Source organism: Petromyzon marinus, chromosome 33 (genome assembly GCF_048934315.1).
Source record: "Petromyzon marinus isolate PM22_M1 ecotype Great Lakes invasive population chromosome 33, UKy_Petmar_22M1.pri1.0, whole genome shotgun sequence".
Classification (NCBI taxonomy): Eukaryota; Metazoa; Chordata; class Hyperoartia; order Petromyzontiformes; family Petromyzontidae; genus Petromyzon; species Petromyzon marinus.
In genome coordinates, this window is record NC_133699.1 from 8,441,041 (window position 1) to 8,458,999 (window position 17,959).

At 50.3% G+C, this 17,959-nt stretch overlaps 1 protein-coding gene across 1 annotated transcript; it reads left to right on the top strand.

Annotated features, from left to right (window-relative positions):
* Positions 1 to 20: 20 nt before the first annotated feature.
* On the top strand, positions 21 to 17,338 carry LOC116948379 (uncharacterized). Its single transcript, XM_032964997.2, has 5 exons — positions 21 to 1,244; positions 4,298 to 4,367; positions 7,906 to 7,979; positions 13,858 to 14,029; positions 15,783 to 17,338. Exons 1-5 carry the CDS (start codon positions 1,148 to 1,150, stop codon positions 16,498 to 16,500), a joined length of 1,131 nt encoding a protein of 376 aa, XP_032820888.2. The 5' UTR covers positions 21 to 1,147; the 3' UTR covers positions 16,501 to 17,338.
* Positions 17,339 to 17,959: the final 621 nt, after the last annotated feature.

Genomic DNA, 17,959 nt, shown 5'->3' on the forward strand with positions numbered 1-17,959 from the left:
CAGCGACCGCCGCCGCGGCTCGCACAGAGCGAGACGCGGCGAACCGAGGACACGCTTGCTGGCTACCTTCACAGCATCATCATCATCAACAGCATCATCGTCAACATCATCATCAGTAGCAACATCAGCATCATCGGCATGACCAGTGGGAGATCGCTAGCTCATATGATGAGTGAGTGAAGATGTAATTAACCCTTCGACTCCACTCCGCTGTAGGGGTTATTTTATTAGTTAAGTTTAAAAAAGGATTCCCTTATATTGGCTTGAATTTAAATATCGAGGAAGAACAAATCCTACTAATAATGAACAATATAAACTAGTGGACCCTGTGTTCTTGTCACAGCTCTGGGCCCACGATGCCACAATAGTCATCGCGTGCATGGCGGTTACCTACCGAGTTTTCCTGCAGGGCAGGAGGGGCAATGCATTTGCAAATTAAACCCCACCTTGTAGTTACGTTCACCTCTGTCTTGTGATATCTACTGCACGGCAGCGCGAGTGAGTGTGTGGAGCCAGCGGAGTTCTCGGCTGGGCTAGGGCACAACGGCGGACGGGGAACAGCTAATCCAAATCGCTTATCTCCTGCGAGCTCGACGCTAGAGTTAAATTTGTCCCTGTGATTTGTTTTTCTTACAACCCTATATATATATCATCTGTCTTGGCTACGTACAATTTGCACAAATGCAATCAATGTTACGTAACACAACGGTATTAGTTGAACAATAATACGCAATAACAATTACATTATTAGAATTATTATTACTTGGCGCTCCAATCATGTACATATATTCACAGCCATACGTATATAAATGTAATCGGCCGCTTAGAGCAGGGGACATTAATTTAGCAACCTCTATCGCACGCTCCGTCGCACTGAGCAGCCGCCGTGCTGGACATCTGTGAAAAAGAGCTTCACAGCTCATCGGATTTCTCCTCCAGTCTAAATCAATATTTTGATTCTGGGTCTAGGGGTCAATTCAGCCTCGAGTCATCATAGTATCCACCACAGATTCATCTCCTAGTTCGTCCCCTACCCACTCCTCTCTCTCCCTCTTAAAGTCGCAGGCTCTCGCCCAGCTTTAGCCCACCCTGAGTCAGGGCTCTTCTCCCCGTCTGTCCATCGGCCGAGTCACGGGAAGGCTTGGCAATGCTGGAGTCGCGCACCCGGCGGGGTGTCCGTGCGTTGTGGCTCGTGGCGATTTGCGTGAGCGTGGGGCTCACAACAACAACATCAACATCATCAGGTACCCGCCGGCTCTGCTTCGTCCGTCGTTGCGTTCACCTAGCTAGGAGTTCGAGCGTGCATTGTTTCGCTGCATTGTACTGCATTGCTCGGGATGAATGTGTATTATTGGCGGTGTGACACATTGCGTGGACATGGTTGTACGCAAAGCAAAGAGAGAGAGAGAGAGCAGGCGCTGTGGTATGTTCTGTCGTCGAGGTTCTTCCGCTTGTGCTGTGCTCATATGGAAGGGTGCGTTAAGTTAATGCGGTCGCTTCACCGCGATGCGATGCATTGTGGATGCACGCTTCACCCCCACACCTCCGATTAGCACGGTTGGCTACGTACGGCGCGAACTAAGTTCAACACATAGATTACGGGCGCGGCGGACTCGTAACGATTGTTCGAAGCCGTGAAAAGAAAAGTAAATTGGGGAATGTTTTAGCAGGGCACGTTACGTCTAGAAGGGATGATAATGGCAACGATAATGAGGATGATGATTATGATGATAATGATAACGACGGTGATGATGATCGCCGATGGTCAAGAATAATGACAGAGTGGCAGCAAACAAGGAGCGGAACGCGTCCGAGAGAGGACGCCCACCCGCCGAGGAGATGGAGCGATGCAATCAGCTCGCGTGCAGCTGCTAGGTGGATAATTAATTAACAACGCATGACCGTGATGACGACAGCTTGTGGGAGAGGGGCGGGCGAGGCCTTCATCCAGCAGTGAATTGAGCATGGCCGCTGCTGCTGCTGCTGCTGATGATGCAAGGAATAGTTGTCAGTGGATGAGTTTCGTACATGCTGCGCGACTGTGTACAGAGGAAGCGCTACGCTCCAGCGTGCGTGCGTGCGTGCACTCGATGCTGTGCGCTTACGCTGTATGCACATTGCACACGCGGAGTAGCGCGAGTTTTCTCTACCCCCGCAATTCAATGGATTCTGCACAAGCAGCTGCTACATGCACAGACAAATATCCCTCGTGCTGGATTATAGACCGTAAGGGCAAGTTTTGAAGGCATGATAGAAGATCACCAACCCATATTCTGTAGAGCCTCTAAAGAAACTGTTGAGGCATGTGCTGGTAAGCGAGCGCCTATTAAGACCCGCGTGACGCACGAGGAGGTGGTTTGGCCAGAGGATCGGTTCTCATATCAATCGCCACTGATGTTAGCCGTGGCTGGAAATCGAATCCAGATCGCCGGGTTCGCAAGTGCAGTGTGGGTAACCACTACGTCACGTGAGACACAAAGACAATACACAGACGAAAGATGATTAAGAGCATCTGTATAGCCTTGTAGACTGGAGCGCACGTGGTGTTAGCGAGCACCGATTAAGGTCACCACGGCGTACACGGGGGGGGGGGGGGGGTGGGGAGTGGTGGAGGAGTGGCATGAAAGCACCACAATCGGCCGCCTTTGTCTCTCTCTCTGCCGTGTTGATGTTAACGCAACGGGTACGTGTCCACTCAAATTTGAGGCAGAGTAAACCTAGAATATGTCCAAGGCAAGCTCAGTGCTGATGATATCCGCGAGTAGAACCGAACTCTCTCCGGGACCGCAGTGCAGTGGGATAATCACAGACACGTGAATGTGCGTTTCAGCACCTCCGATTAGCACGGTTGGCTCCGAACGGTCCGAAAGAAGTTCCACATACATACACACGCACACGATTACACTGTACTGTATATACAAACACGGACCTGCAAAGTGTTGCATGCCACATTTTCGCTGAGTAAATGCATTATTAAACGCACGACCTTAGCACTTGCAATATTATTAATCAAAAGCTGGGCATAAGCACACCCATTGCGAGCATGTCCACGTGTGCGTATAACTGAAGTGTGCTCGTATTAAACGGGCTCCCTTTGTATCCCCCCCCACCAGTACAATGTAGGGATGTGTTTTTTCTATATAACCAACCAGTGCTTATATTATCAAACGTAAGCAAAACTCCATTCTGTACCTACACATAAATAGAAACGTGTTTTAATCAATCGGCCCTTTGGCTTTACAGACCGATAATATAAAGCAAGATGTAAGAACTGTATGTGAACTCTGGTCCGGTTTTGACATTCTGGGTCTCATCAGTAGTGTCAGGCGTCTTAAACGGAACACATACGTCAACAGCAGTGGCCTAAAACGACAAAACATATCATGGGCGACGTTTCGGGAAATGCCCCCCTTCTTCAAAGCACATTGTTCGAAACGTCACCGATTATACATTTGCTTCCTTCTGGGGAAGTGTTATCGACGGGTGTGTTGAGTTGTGTTGGTTGTTTATTATATCAGGTGTGCTTATATACCAGCTTCCGCTGTACAATTTTGAATGCAGAGATAAGTAGGGCACGTGCCTGTGTGTTTAGCCGCGCAATTCGGGAGACTCTGGAGATTTCCCTTGCTCGCTAATTGTGGACCCAGAGTGAATGATGGGGTTCAATTCACCATTACAGATATGTCGCGTCTCCCGCTGCCACGTGTCATCTGTACGTGACTTCCCAATCTTTCCGCGGCTCCAAGTGTCTCCCTCTCCTGCGGCTCGGTTCTCTTAATGTCCTCTCAACATTTCCCCGAACGCGTCTCCTTACCCGTATCTCGCCCACTCGCCTCCTCGTGTCTCTTTGGCTGTGCGTCCCAACGTTTCTCCCCAACGTGTCTCCCGGTGTCTCCCGGTGCCTTCTCACGTCCCCCAACGTCTCCTCTCTGTCCTCCTGCGTCTTCCAGTGCCTCTTCGTATGTCCCCATGTCTCCTTTCCTCATTCATAATAAAGGGTTTTGGATGAGATCGCGTTGTTATAGATGTGTCGCAACCCTCCACCACCCGACACGGCTAATCAATAAAAAAATGTGTCACGTTAACAAAACGCCAATTAGTTACTTCTTCAGCCAACCGGTGTGTTTGAAGAGTGAATCCACAACATTTCCTCTGACCGTCTGCGTCTAACTGTGTCTCTTCGTGGCTCCCCTGTGTCTCCTTCCCTCTGTCCGTGTCTCACGGCGTCTCTCCGTGTCTTCCATGTGCCCCCTTTCCCTCTGCCCCCCCTCCGTGTCTCCCCGTGTCTCCTCGCCAGCTGCCTCCGTCCCGTGCCATCCAGGATGTAATATCTTAGGCGGCTACTGTGGACCCAGCGGAGGCTGCAGGTAAGAGACCCCGAATCCGTACGCAAATTTCACTTTCAAAATATCAGTGACCTCACGCTCTGGGTGATCTAGAAGCCCTGTTTGATTTAGGAAGTCGCTCCCTATCTTCTGCTGCTCACAAGGTCTGGAACGCTTTAATTTGCAATGACAGCACTTTCCCCAACAGCCCTGTTAAAGCCAACACGGGGGCTCTTTGCTGCAGCAGGGGATTGATCATGCCTCATGATGATGATGATGATGATGATATCTATCAGCACAAAGTGCAAAGAGCGTGGCTGTCACGAGATGAACGCGCGTGGTGGGTCAATGGCTCGCCACGTGCAGGGCTATTGTCTGTGTGAGACGAGCATTTAAACTAGTTATACACGCGCAGTTTGGTGCGCACACAGTGTGCTCGTGTTATATAGATACAAAGATAAAGCTCGCCTCTTATAGCCTTTAACGGGTTGTTAGGCCAAGTGCTGTTAGCGAGCACGTGTGAAGGCCTCAGCGGCACACGAAAGGGTGGGTGACCAACACCACCCCCCGGCAGTTTTTGTTCCCTCAGTGGTGATGATAACCACATCGCACCAGGCACCTAGGGGAGGACCAGAACCGGTTTAGATTGAGCGTAAACTCGGAATAATAGTCGGGTCTCTGGGTTCGTAGCGCAGTGCAATAACAACTGCACTACCGCGTCCCATGTATGTTATATAGTATTGTGTACTCATACACAGATTACGGATTTTGTTTGGGGGGGGGGACGGTGATGCAGCAGTTAGCGCAACGCGTTCTGAAACCCTTAACTCTATTCCCGGCGACGGCTAACGTCGGTGGCCCATAACATATGAACCACAAGCCCGCACCGACAAAGCGTGGTGAAGTATGGTCAACACAGCGTGGAAAGGAGGCCCTCATCGCGCGATTGTTTGACACTGGGACTCTACATCGGTAATGTATTTTTTTTTATGCAGGAGGTGCATTTTCCCGTACACTTGAAATGCATCGCACTGTCGAGATGTACGAACACATGAACTCGATCTGTCTCTTTCACTGCCGACTTCAATCGAAGTCCATTAGCAGGGAGCCAGCCCTTAAATCCCCTTCAATAACGAAGCGCCTCGACAGCCCATTCGAATGCTCCCACATCAAGCACCCTGCCGGATATTTTTCACTCTCTCTCTCGTCGCTCCCTTCTCTATCCCAGCTCCCTCCCCTCTCTCTCACCTCTCCCCTCTCTCTCTCTCTCTTTTCCTGCTGTTGCCTCTTTCCCAGCTCCCCTCTCCCCCTACATTCCATTTCCTCCTTCTCTCTCCTATTTCCCCCAACTCCCCCTTCTCTCTCCCAGCTGTGCTTCTCCTCTCCCTCCGAGCTTCAATCAGCTCCCATCTCCCCAGGACCCCCATAAGGCTTTCATGACCGTGTAGCTACAGAGAGTCAAGATTTGCTGACAGAATACGTTGTCAACAGAGGTAATTGGAGGGTGATCAAATCATTCTCGCGCCAATGATCCTCTCAATTTCCTTTTTTTTACATGTTCACTCCAATTAAAATCGCTCCACAAATTCTCAACTCCCACTGCGAGTAAGCATCTTGACTCAGTAGAAGAGTCGCGCAGACAATGTAATCACAGGACGCCTTCTGAAGCCTCTTCTCCAGCCTTTCATCCATTGCAACCCAGTTCCAACCCAGCTCCAACTAAACCCAACATTGCAACCCAGTTCTAACCCAACTCCAACTAAACCCAACGTTCTAACCCAATATTCCAACTCAACAGTTTCGGCGCAGGATTTCGGAAACAGTAGCAGCGTACGCGAGCCTCTTATTTGTACGATATGAAGAAGGGCCATTTCCCGAAACGTCACTTATTACATACACTCCCGCTCCCCCCCCCCCCCACTCTCTTTAAGAACAATGTTATAATTGTATTGAGTATTTAGTTTTGGGGTTGTTTCGCCTTTGTACCACTTCACCGCTGCAACATGGTCTTAGATTCGTGACTCTCTTTAAGTCTCACGCTGCCCGGAATTGTGTGAACAGGTACCACCCTCCTCTCTCGACTTCAAAGACCACCGTTGATTTGGTGACAACCCTTGAAAAATCCAGTGTCCCCCTTTTTTTGCCCGCACGACTCCGTGACCCGTGTTGCTTAGGGACCGATGGGCCCGCTATGATTTTTATTTTTAAAATCGCGATCGGTGTTTTTTTTTTCCGGAAATCCAGGCTGATCATTGCAGAGGCACACAATGGCCCCATCACGAGGATGACGTCGCGTGATGTTTAACGCCTGTGCTGGACAAAGCAGACAATGTACTTTGCTAAAAAAAATGTTTTTACTATTGAATGCCGCGTAACTGACTCGGTGGGCCGCCGGGTGAATAATTCAGTTGTACCCAGTCACCTCGAATAAAATTCATACACAAATATACAGGGTTTCCCAATGCTTAATTGATCAAAGAGCGATATTCCTCATTAGTCATCTGCCCAGTCCTTGGCTCAAGGTACCTCCATTCTGTCCATTATTGAGGAAACTTCGAACCCTTTCCCTTCAAACGGTTATTATTTTTATGGAACAGTTATTTTTTTCAACAGAGAAAAAATGCTTAATTGTACACTTTCTATTATTCTGGGAGTCTTGCTGAATCTCAAGAGTGTGTGTGTGTGTTTTATTTTCAGCAGGCTGATACATTGGGACATTTGGCCAAATCCATTAATGAGAGTTTCGCTTTGTGTGCGAGGAGATCAGAGTACCCGGAGAACCCAAAGCATGCAAAGGAGTTTAACACTCAGACGTCCATACAGACGGGTTCATGAACCCACTTGCTGTACACTCATCTCCTAGTTCCCGTCTGAGAAGCACTCAGGTCTTGACTTAAAGCTTTCGTGACAGCAGGAATTCACATTCTTTGGGTCTTTCGGTAAAGTCACGTAGATAGGATCAAAGAAAACATTACAAAAATAACAAAAGGCTACGACGTTTCGATCACAACACAAGCGATCGTGTTGTGATCGAAACGTCGTAGTTTTTTGTTATTTTTGTTATTTTTTCTTTGAACTTATTTACGTGACTTTACCGAAAGACCCAAAGAATAAGCACTCAGGTATGTATGTCTTTGTGTGTGTGCTTCTTCGTGTGAGAATATGGGTCTCCGTGTGAGTCTGTGGATCCCCATGAAAGTCTATAGGACCTCGATGTGAGTTTATGGGCCTCTATGTAAGGCTGTGGGACTCTTTGTGAGTCTATGAGTCTCTATGAGCCTCTGGGTCTCTGTGTGAATCTATGGCGTTCTCCGTGAGTCGATGGGTTGCTATGAGTCTGTGGGTCTCAATTTGATATATTCGGTCTCTTTGTGAGTCTATGCGCCTAGATGTGAGTGTAATGGTCTCTGTGTGAGTAAGCAGCACTGATGATGCAGCCACTGCCAGCGCAATCCAAGACATCGTTGAATCCACCTGCACGCGTCATGCACCTGAGAGTGGAAACCCCGCAGTGGAGTATTGTAGCCTCCCCACACCGGAGCTGTGAGCGACTCGTGAGCTCGTTTCTATTTGTACACAGGTGCCGGCCAGGCTGGACGGGAGCGCTGTGCGACACACGGAGGCCACGGCCTCTGAGTTCGAGTCCCACTCCAGGTGAGGAGCAGGATGAGGAGCGGCTGCTGGTGTTGGTTTGGCGGTGGCACGCCTCTGATGGGGCGACATTCCCTTGAGTTCTCTGAGCACCACCTGATAAACATCATCATCATCATGGGCAAATAGCCCGTAGGTGTCCACTGCACATTTTGTCATTTGTTTCCACTTTACTCTGTATTGTGCCAATATGCTCATTTAGTGCCACGACCTGCTGGCACCACTCTCTTACGTCGTCGTCATCGTCGTCAAGACATTTTCTGCGAGGTCTTTCCGTTTCCTTCCATTTTCCCGAACAACACCAACAAAAATAACAACACACCTTTAACTTGATTTGGTGCTTTCGTGACTGCAGGAATTACCGAAAAAAACAAAGAGTAACACACTTTTAATTTCCGTCTTGGTTGCCCATCCTGCTGCTTATTTTTTTTTTATTCCCTGCACCGAGGCCCATGCCAACCAACCTCGTTGCAACCCTGACGGGGATGAACGCGAAGGGATGGAGCGGCGATTCTGGCGACTCCGCCTGCCCGCGCTGCACCGTGACGCCATCGAGGGAGTTAATTACGCGAGCGCAGACTACGTCACACTCGATTGTGCTTCTGTAATTGATGGGCGTCTTGGGATGTGGGTAGGGGGCAGCGCAGCGAGAATTGACCCCTCCATGTCTCTCTATGTCACTCTCTCTCTCTCGCCCGCTCATTCTCTCTCTCCGTCTGATGTATTTCACCCTCTCTCTCGCCCACTCTTTCTCGCTCTCTCTACGCGTCTCACGCACCCACCATGTGGTTCTCTATCACCATTCTCTCGCCCACTATCTATATCTCTCTGTCTCTCTCGCCTACTCTGTCTCTCTGTCACACTCTCTCTTTCTGTCGCTATCTCATCCACTCGGTCTCTCTCTCTCTATCACCATTCTCTCGCCCACTATCTATATCTCTCTGTCTCTCTCGCCTACTCTGTCTCTCTGTAACACTCTGTCTTTCTGTCGCTATCTTATCCACTCGGTCTCTCTCTCTCTATCACCATTCTCTCGCCCACTATCTATATCTCTCTGTCTCTCTCGCCTACTCTGTCTCTCTGTCACACTCTGTCTTTCTGTCGCTATCTCATCCACTCGGTCTCTCTCTATCACCATTCTCTCGCCCACTATCTATATCTCTCTGTCTCTCTCGCCTACTCTGTCTCTCTGTCGCTATCTCATCCACTCGGTCTCTCTCTCTCTATCACCATTCTCTCGCCCACTATCTATATCTCTCTGTCTCTCTCGCCTAATCTGTCTCTCTGTCACACTCTGTCTTTCTGTCGCTATCTCATCCACTCGGTCTCTCTCTCTATCACCATTCTCTCGCCCACTATCTATATCTCTCTGTCTCTCTCGCCTACTCTGTCTCTCTGTCACACTCTGTCTTTCTGTCGCTATCTCATCCACTCGGTCTCTCTCTCTATCACCATTCCCTCGCCCACTATCTATATCTCTCTGTCTCTCTCGCCTACTCTGTCTCTCTGTCACACTCTGTCTTTCTGTCGCTATCTCATCCACTCGGTCTCTCTCTCTATCACCATTCTCTCGCCCACTATCTATATCTCTCTGTCTCTCTCGCCTACTCTGTCTCTCTGTCGCTATCTCATCCACTCGGTCTCTCTCTCTCTATCACCATTCTCTCGCCCACTATCTATATCTCTCTGTCTCTCTCGCCTAATCTGTCTCTCTGTCACACTCTGTCTTTCTGTCGCTATCTCATCCACTCGGTCTCTCTCTCTATCACCATTCTCTCGCCCACTATCTATATCTCTCTGTCTCTCTCGCCTACTCTGTCTCTCTGTCACACTCTGTCTTTCTGTCGCTATCTCATCCACTCGGTCTCTCTCTCTATCACCATTCCCTCGCCCACTATCTATATCTCTCTGTCTCTCTCGCCTACTCTGTCTCTCTGTCACACTCTGTCTTTCTGTCGCTATCTCATCCACTCGGTCTCTCTCTCTATCACCATTCTCTCGCCCACTATCTATATCTCTCTGTCTCTCTCGCCTACTCTGTCTCTCTGTCACACTCTCTCTTTCTGTCGCTATCTCATCCACTCGGTCTCTCTATCACCATTCTCTCGCCCACTATCTATATATCTCTGTCTCTCTCGCCTACTCTGTCTCTCTTTCACACTCTGTCTTTCTGTCGCTATCTCATCCACTCGGTCTCTCTCTCTATCACCATTCTCTCGCCCACTATCTATATCTCTCTGTCTCTCTCGCCTACTCTGTCTCTCTGTCGCTATCTCATCCACTCGGTCTCTCTCTATATCACCATTCTCTCGCCCACTATCTATATCTCTCTGTCTCTCTCGCCTACTCTGTCTCTCTTTCACACTGTGTCTTTCTGTCGCTATCTCATCCACTCGGTCTCTCTCTCTATCACCATTCTCTCGCCCACTATCTATATCTCTCTGTCTCTCTCGCCTACTCTGTCTCTCTGTCGCTATCTCATCCACTCGGTCTCTCTCTCTATCACCATTCTCTCGCCCACTATCTATATCTCTCTGTTTCTCTCGCCTACTCTGTCTCTCTGTCACACTCTCTCTTACTGTCGCTATCTCATCCACTCGGTCTCTATCACCATTCTCTCGCCCACTATCTATATCTCTCTGTCTCCCTCGCCTACTCTGTCTCTCTGTCGCTATCTCATACACTCGGTCTCTCTCTATCACCATTCTCTCGCCCACTATCTATATATCTCTGTCTCTCTCGCCGACTCTGTCTCTCTGTCACACTCTCTCTTTCTGTCGCTATCTCATCCACTCGGTCTCTCTCTCTATCACCATTCTCTCGCCCACTATCTATATATATCTGTCTCTCTCGCCGACTCTGTCTCTCTGTCACACTCTCTCTTACTGTCGCTATCTCATCCACTCGGTCTCTCTCTATCACCATTCTCTCGCCAACTCTCTCCATCTCTTTCTCGCTGAATGTCTCTCTCAGTGACTCACGCTCTCTCGCTCTGCCTCTCCTCTCCCACTCATGAATTATTTCTGTTTCTCTTTCCTACAACCTCTGTCACCCTCTCTACCTCTGTGTGTCATCCTCTCTATCTCTCACAATGAGAACCGTGGATTCACGTATAGAGCCATTACAAACTGTTGGGGCAAGTGCTGTAAGCGAGTAGCAATGACCAGGATCGGCACTGTGGTACACGAGAGGGTGGGTGGCCAGCACTACGCCCGGCCGCCTTTGTCTCCCCAGTGGCGATGTTTTTACACACCCCGTCAGGTACTCATTTGAGGCTGAGTCGACCTACGAGAATCCCAGGACCGGTTAAATTAATCGTCACTGGGTGTTGTTGGCCTTGGGCGGGAAATCGAACTCGGGAGCCTGCCGGGTCCGTAGCGCGGCGCGCTAACCGCTACACTACCGCTCCCCACGGGCTCCCCACCAGGCTGCCCCCAAGCACACACACGCGGACAACGTGCAGAGACGCCGGCGTGCGTGCCCTCTGCGCGGTGCCCTCTGCGCGGTGCCCTCTGCGCGGTGCCCTCTGCGCGGTGCCCTCTGCGCGGTGCCCTCTGCGCGGTGCCCTCTGCGCGGTGCCCTCTGCCCTCTGCGCGGTGCCCTCTGCGCGGTGCTCTCTGCGCGGTGCCCTCTGCGCGGTGCTCTCACTCGTGGTTCCCCACCCTCCCCACTCTCGCTTTGCTTTAATTGATACACGCGTGGGGGTGGGGGTGTGGGGGCTGTTGGGGGGAGGGGCAGCGGGGGCTGTTGGGGGGCAGCGGGGGCTGTTGGGGGGAGGGGCTGCGGGGGGACTTGGGGGGGAGCTGCGGGGGCTGCGGGGGCTGTTGGGGGGAGGGGCTGTTGGGGGGGGGGCTGTGTTAATTGAATTCGTGCTTCGCGCGATAACGCGCTGGGCACTGTTACTCTCTTTGTTACTCTCTTTGTTACTATCTTTGCCTCTCACCACCGACGGTGTGAACCACAAAGCGCGGGAGAGAGATAACACGACAACGAAACAATAACAATAACACACTTAGCAGCACTGCCCTTACAACAGCAGCAACGAAACATGATAAGCGACTAATCTGAATGTTTAAACGAAACGCTCAGCATATTCGCTTACAGCAGTGTGGGCTTTAAAGTAAATAAATAAATATATTTTTATCTTGCCTTACAGCTTTCGTGACTGCATTAATGAATGTTATTTGTGTCTTTTCGGTAAAGTCACGTAGATGGGGTTCAAAGATGACGAACGCTTTTCTTGCGATCGAAACGTCATAGTTTTTTGTTATTTTCTTTGAACCTATCTACGTGACTTTACCGAAAAGGCACAAATAATATGAAATATATTTTGAGCAACGTTTCGGGCAATGGCCCTTCATAGCACATACATGATTTGTTGTGGTATGAAGAAAGGGCCATTACGTGATCCACCAACAGTCGCGCAACACCCACGCGTGGATGTGATGATTGGGATGATTGTGGTGATAATGCATATGATGATGATTGTGATGATTGTGATGATGATGATTGTGATGAAGATTGTGATGATAATGATTGTGATGCTTATGGTGATGACGGTTATGATGATGATGATGATTGTGATGATGCTGATTGTGATGAAGATTGTGATAATGATTGTGGTGACGAGTTCCCGTGCTATAAATTTCCACTTGATATGCCACTTAGTTGAGATATAATTTATGGCCAGGTCGTTTCTGAAAATAGAAGCTAAAAGCTCAGTGGGCTCTACCTGGTAAGATGAAAAAAATGTTTCGTTTTATTTGTTTATTTGTTAAGCGATATGTTTACCTTTCCCGTACTTTGCACGCTATCGTGTTTTTGTATTGATTGTTGTTACAACGTTCTAACCGCGTGCTCCTCCCTACTGGACATCTGTGAAAAAAAGAGCTTCATAGCTCATCGGATTCCTCCAGGATAATTAAATACTCTGATGCTGATTCATGTGTGGTGTATAGCCGGACGTGAACAGATGAAACACGAAGACGAGGCTTTGTTTTCCGCTGTACGGCACAGCGACTGACATTAACATAACAAACAAAAACCTCACTTCTATTTGGAACGAATATCCATCTCATTGAGATGGTTACAAAAATATATATGCTTCAACTCTCGTTCTCTGAGTCACCCACCGACTTGTGCATTGTAACCAATTCATGAACCCATCCACACGATATGTACATCCATTCACTAATTCATACGCGCTCGCTTGCTCGCACGCACGCGCGCGCTGTTCTCGTACCCGACTCACCCACACGCTCACTCACCTCCACCCAATCACTCGCTCACTGCCTCCCTCAATAGCCCATCCACTGACTGGACGGAGATAACGACTCACGCTCTTACTACTCGACTCTTTCTCTCACTCACTCACCCACCTATCCAATCACCGACTCAGTCACCCACCCATTAACCTACACACTCACGCATTCGCTTATCCGCTCATTCACCCACAAGCTGACGAACCTACGAAGACAAAGATCCTCCCATATTACCTTCACAGACTGTTGGGGCAAGTGCTGTTAGCTAGCACCACACCCAGGCGCCTTTGTCTCCCCAGTGGCGACATTTACACACTGCAACAGGTACTCATTTGAGGCTGAGTCGACCTAGGGGAGGCCGAGGACCGGTTCAGATAATTGTCACTGGTTTTGGAGCTAACCGCTCCACTTCGAACCTACCCACGCTCACGCACCCATTTGCACACTTATTCATCATCTATCCGCCCGCTGACCCACCTACCCACTTACCCACCCACTCATCCGCCCACGAGCTCACTCGCCTACCCAATTACTCACTCATGAACCCACTCGCTCGTCCATCCACTCGCCCGTCCCGACACTCACAGCGTGTTCTACCTGCCACAAACGCGTGTGTACAGGTGCCCACCGCTGTAACACGGACACCACCACCACGACCACCACCACCACCACTACTACGACCACCAGCACGGGGGATCAACCTCTCTGCCCCGGACACGGCTCTCCGTGTGTCGTGGGGGGCCCCGGCGAGTCGGGGTGTCCTCCCCGCGAAGATCCCTGCTCCACGCCCGGGTATGCACGTGTGTGGGTTTGTGTGTGGCTGGCCACCCACAACCTCGTATGCCATGCCGACATTCATAAGTGCTCGCGAACAGCACTTGCCCCAGTGAGCTGTCGCAGGCTATACGGGGGATCTTTGTCTTCGTGTATGGCCGTGCGCTTACAACATGCACATTTCAATTATGCAAACAAAAACACTGCTGCCCCTTTACAGACTCTTATGGCAAGTGCTGTTCGCGTGCGCCTTTGAAGGCCGGCTCGGCACACGAGGGCAGTGGGTGGCCAACACCCCCATCCGGCCTTTTTGTCTGTGCGCTAAAGAACGGCCATTGCCCCAAACGTCGCCTATTGTTTATATATATATAAAAGGCTTGATCGTCATTGAAAAATGCGTTGATTGTATTTGTTCTTATTACACACATCACACTGACTGCACGTATCCCAACACATTTGACACAACGATATATTGCGCATTGTTATAGCCCCTGCCAGCCCCTCCCCAATCCTCATCCTCGCCACCCCCCGGGTCCCCGCCCGTTCCACCCCAAATTAATGAACACGGCGCGCGCCCCATTCGGCAACAAGCGAGAGAATTGGAGACAGAGCCGCGGTTTAACCGAGCGAGTGATGATGACGATGATGATGGCTTTGGGATGATTCCTCACAATCACTGCCCGCGCGCACGCGTGACATAAATTAACCCAATTTAGTGGAGCGCAAAATGGGCGAACGAGAGGATTTTAATTGAGGCAGACGTGAGGAAGACAGGGAAAACGAGACGGAAAGGAGTTTAGATATTAGCTCAATGTCTCATTCACATATAATCGGTCTCTCCGCGTAAACAAATACAAGTATCTTCTTACACAACGATAAAAAAAAGTATTTCTTACACAACGGCCGTCTGGTAGTACAGAAATCCAGCAGCATTGATTGCTTATCCTGAATCAATGCTGCTGATATGTACTCCCAGAAAGGGCGTGCGGCTGATGAGTCATGTGAGAAATGCTTTAGTTTTTTTTGTATGCTGAAAGATGGATTGTATGTGCAGGAGACACGTTGACTGTTTACCCATTATATATCATCTGTAACCGGTCAGAGTTTTTTTTTTCTTCTAAATCCGTCTCACATTTGATTAGATCATCACAATCATCAGTCATTGTCTATTCACTGCCGGCTGAAGTCCCACCGACGCAGTTGCCATCCGCTCGTTCTCCAGTGCTGCTTCAATCATCCACCTCACTGCTGCTTGCACGTCAACCATGATCATCGCTCCATCTCCCACGGCCCCTTAGATGCGCTCTCTCCTTTGGCTATACCATTACGCCACGAGTCTCGTCAAGCTGGTCATGATCTCGTTCAGCGGATCTATCCCGCTCGAATCCATCAATTTTCTTCATCATCATCATAATAATAACAGTGATAATTCCCTTTCCCGAAGCCTTACGGCTGTTTTTTTTATTTAAAAGAGAGTCCTACTCCATTCGGTTGCATGTCCCATGTCATTAATGAGCGTTTGCTAAATGTAAGTGTGTGTGTGTATGCTGAACGTCTTTTGCACCGTACGTAGCCAACCGTGCAGAATCTGAGGTGCGTGGGAAGGACAGCAAACTAATCACAAAGAGCAGAATGTGGGAGTAAACCGGAGTAGACTGACCTTGACGGCATTTCACGTTGCTATGTCGCAATGATGGCATTTTGTGTTGCGATTGTGTTGTGATGGCCTTGTGATGACGAGCATTCGTTGTTTGTGTCATTCTAACCCCAGTTCCCCGCGCGAGGTCACGACTTCCACGCGTGGCTGCCAGCAACCACGCGTCTCTCCGCTGACAACATTCACATCTCAAACACCCAGCCACCAACCACCACAAAAACAACAGCAACAACCACCGCCAAAACAACAACAACAACCACAACAACAGCACCAACTGTTACTGCTACAACAGCAGCAGCGACACCAGCAGCAGCAGTCACAACCGCATCCTCATCCGCAACACTCACAACAGCACCAGCGCCAACAGAACGAACGGCAACTCCAACATCCGAGAGTCGAACATCGAGCAGCCCAGCAGCATCTCACGCCACCGCTGCCGCTCATATCTCTCGGACCTCCGACCGCGCTCCTCCGCCGCCGCGAGGTGACGATGGCTCAACGCCGATCCACCGCCCGCGTTCCCGCCGGCGCTGAGTTCGACTCCGGCTCCGGCTCAATGTCGGATTGGCAGCGCCGCTGGGCGTGTGTGGGAGCCCTCGCGTCGTTCACATCGCTCGTGCTGCTCGGCAGCATCGCCCTGGTGTTCAAGCCGCGATGGGAGACGTGGGCGGCCAACGTTCGCCACCGCCGCCTCATCGAGAGGCACAGGGGCCGGGCCGCTAGGGACGGCTCCACGTGGCACATCGAGGAGGAGGAGGCGGCGGCGACACCGAGAGGAGGCAAGCGTGCGGACGAAGGGGAGAGCGCTCGGCTTCTGGGGTCGTGCGCGTGACCGTCTATGGAGCGAGAGGGACGAGGTTGGGGGTTGTTTCTGCGTGGTGTGTCGGCGTGCGTGCGTGCGCGTGCCGGGGAGCGGTGGCGCAGTGGTTAGCGCACTGTGCTATGAACTCGGTGGACCCGAGTTCGATTCAGGGCCAACGCCAGTGACGATTATCTGAAACGCTCCTGGGCCTCGCCTACGTCGACTCTGACTAAAATTAGTACCTGGTGCGATGTGTGAACATTGATACTGGGGAGACAGAGGCGGCCGGGCATGATGTTGGCCACCCACCCCTTCGTGTGCGGTGTCGGCCATCATAGGTGCTCGATGACAACACTTTCCCCAACAGTTTGATAAGGCTATACGGGGGATCTTTGTCTTTATGTCAAACGTGATACAGAGAACGCACAGAGTAACGCGTGACGTGTTTACCAATCATTAGGCGCGTTTAGCGTGTAACACTGTAACGCCTTACATTTCTATTTGTAAGTAGACAAACTGGGGGGGGAAACTCGATACAAAACGAAGCGTGGTAAATTGATATTTTGGAACCCGTGGTCCAACCAGAGATTCACTTCCATCGAGTCCGTGCAGGTCGTCCGCCCGGCACACCACATCTAGTCCACCTATCGCCGTGACTGCGCCTGCCACAGTCTACCAGCGACCCGGGGAAGCACTCCGTGAGAACCACATATCTGGGTATAGCGAGAACGTTGTACGATTCGCTATTTATTACACGGCGGTGTATAAATAGACATCAATTGTATACGTGCGTGAGTGAGTTCCACAGCCCCACTAGAGACTGTGTTTGATATATGACTCGTGTACGGAAATAAACAGCGGAACTCATGATGCACGTGTCTTGTCCATGCCGCCGCCGTGTGTGCACAGGGCCACGTGTTGCCTCGCGGAACTTTGTCCCGCAGCCAGGACGTGTCCCACTGAGATGTATTATCATCTTGTTAGCGTCGTGTTACCCCACTTTAATCATCATCATCATCAGCAGCAGCAGTAGCCATCATCTATCCACTGCTGAATGAAGGCCTCCTAAATTAAAATCAGTTAATAGTTGACAGCCCTGTTAATCCACTGCTGGACGGTCTCCCCTGCACGATGGCGGTTCGTGGTCGGTGCGGATTTGTGAAGGGAGGAAGTGTAGCCACGTGTTGTATATAGGCCTTTTTCCATTTTTGTTTTTGATATTAATAATGATTTTGCCGATTTTTTTTGTATCACTCGCGGGGTCGCTGGGAGCACAAACAAACGAACCCCCCCCCCCCCTTTTCCAGCAGCTGTCTTGTCACTCTCGCAAGGATAATGACACCCTCCCCTCCCACCAACGTAAAGGGTCAGTCATAAAGTCAAATTAAAAAAGACACACACCCTCCCCCCCCTCCCGCGAAGGAAGGGGCCAATCGAGACATCTCATCACCACAAACAATAGAACAAACACACATCAGACGAAAACCGG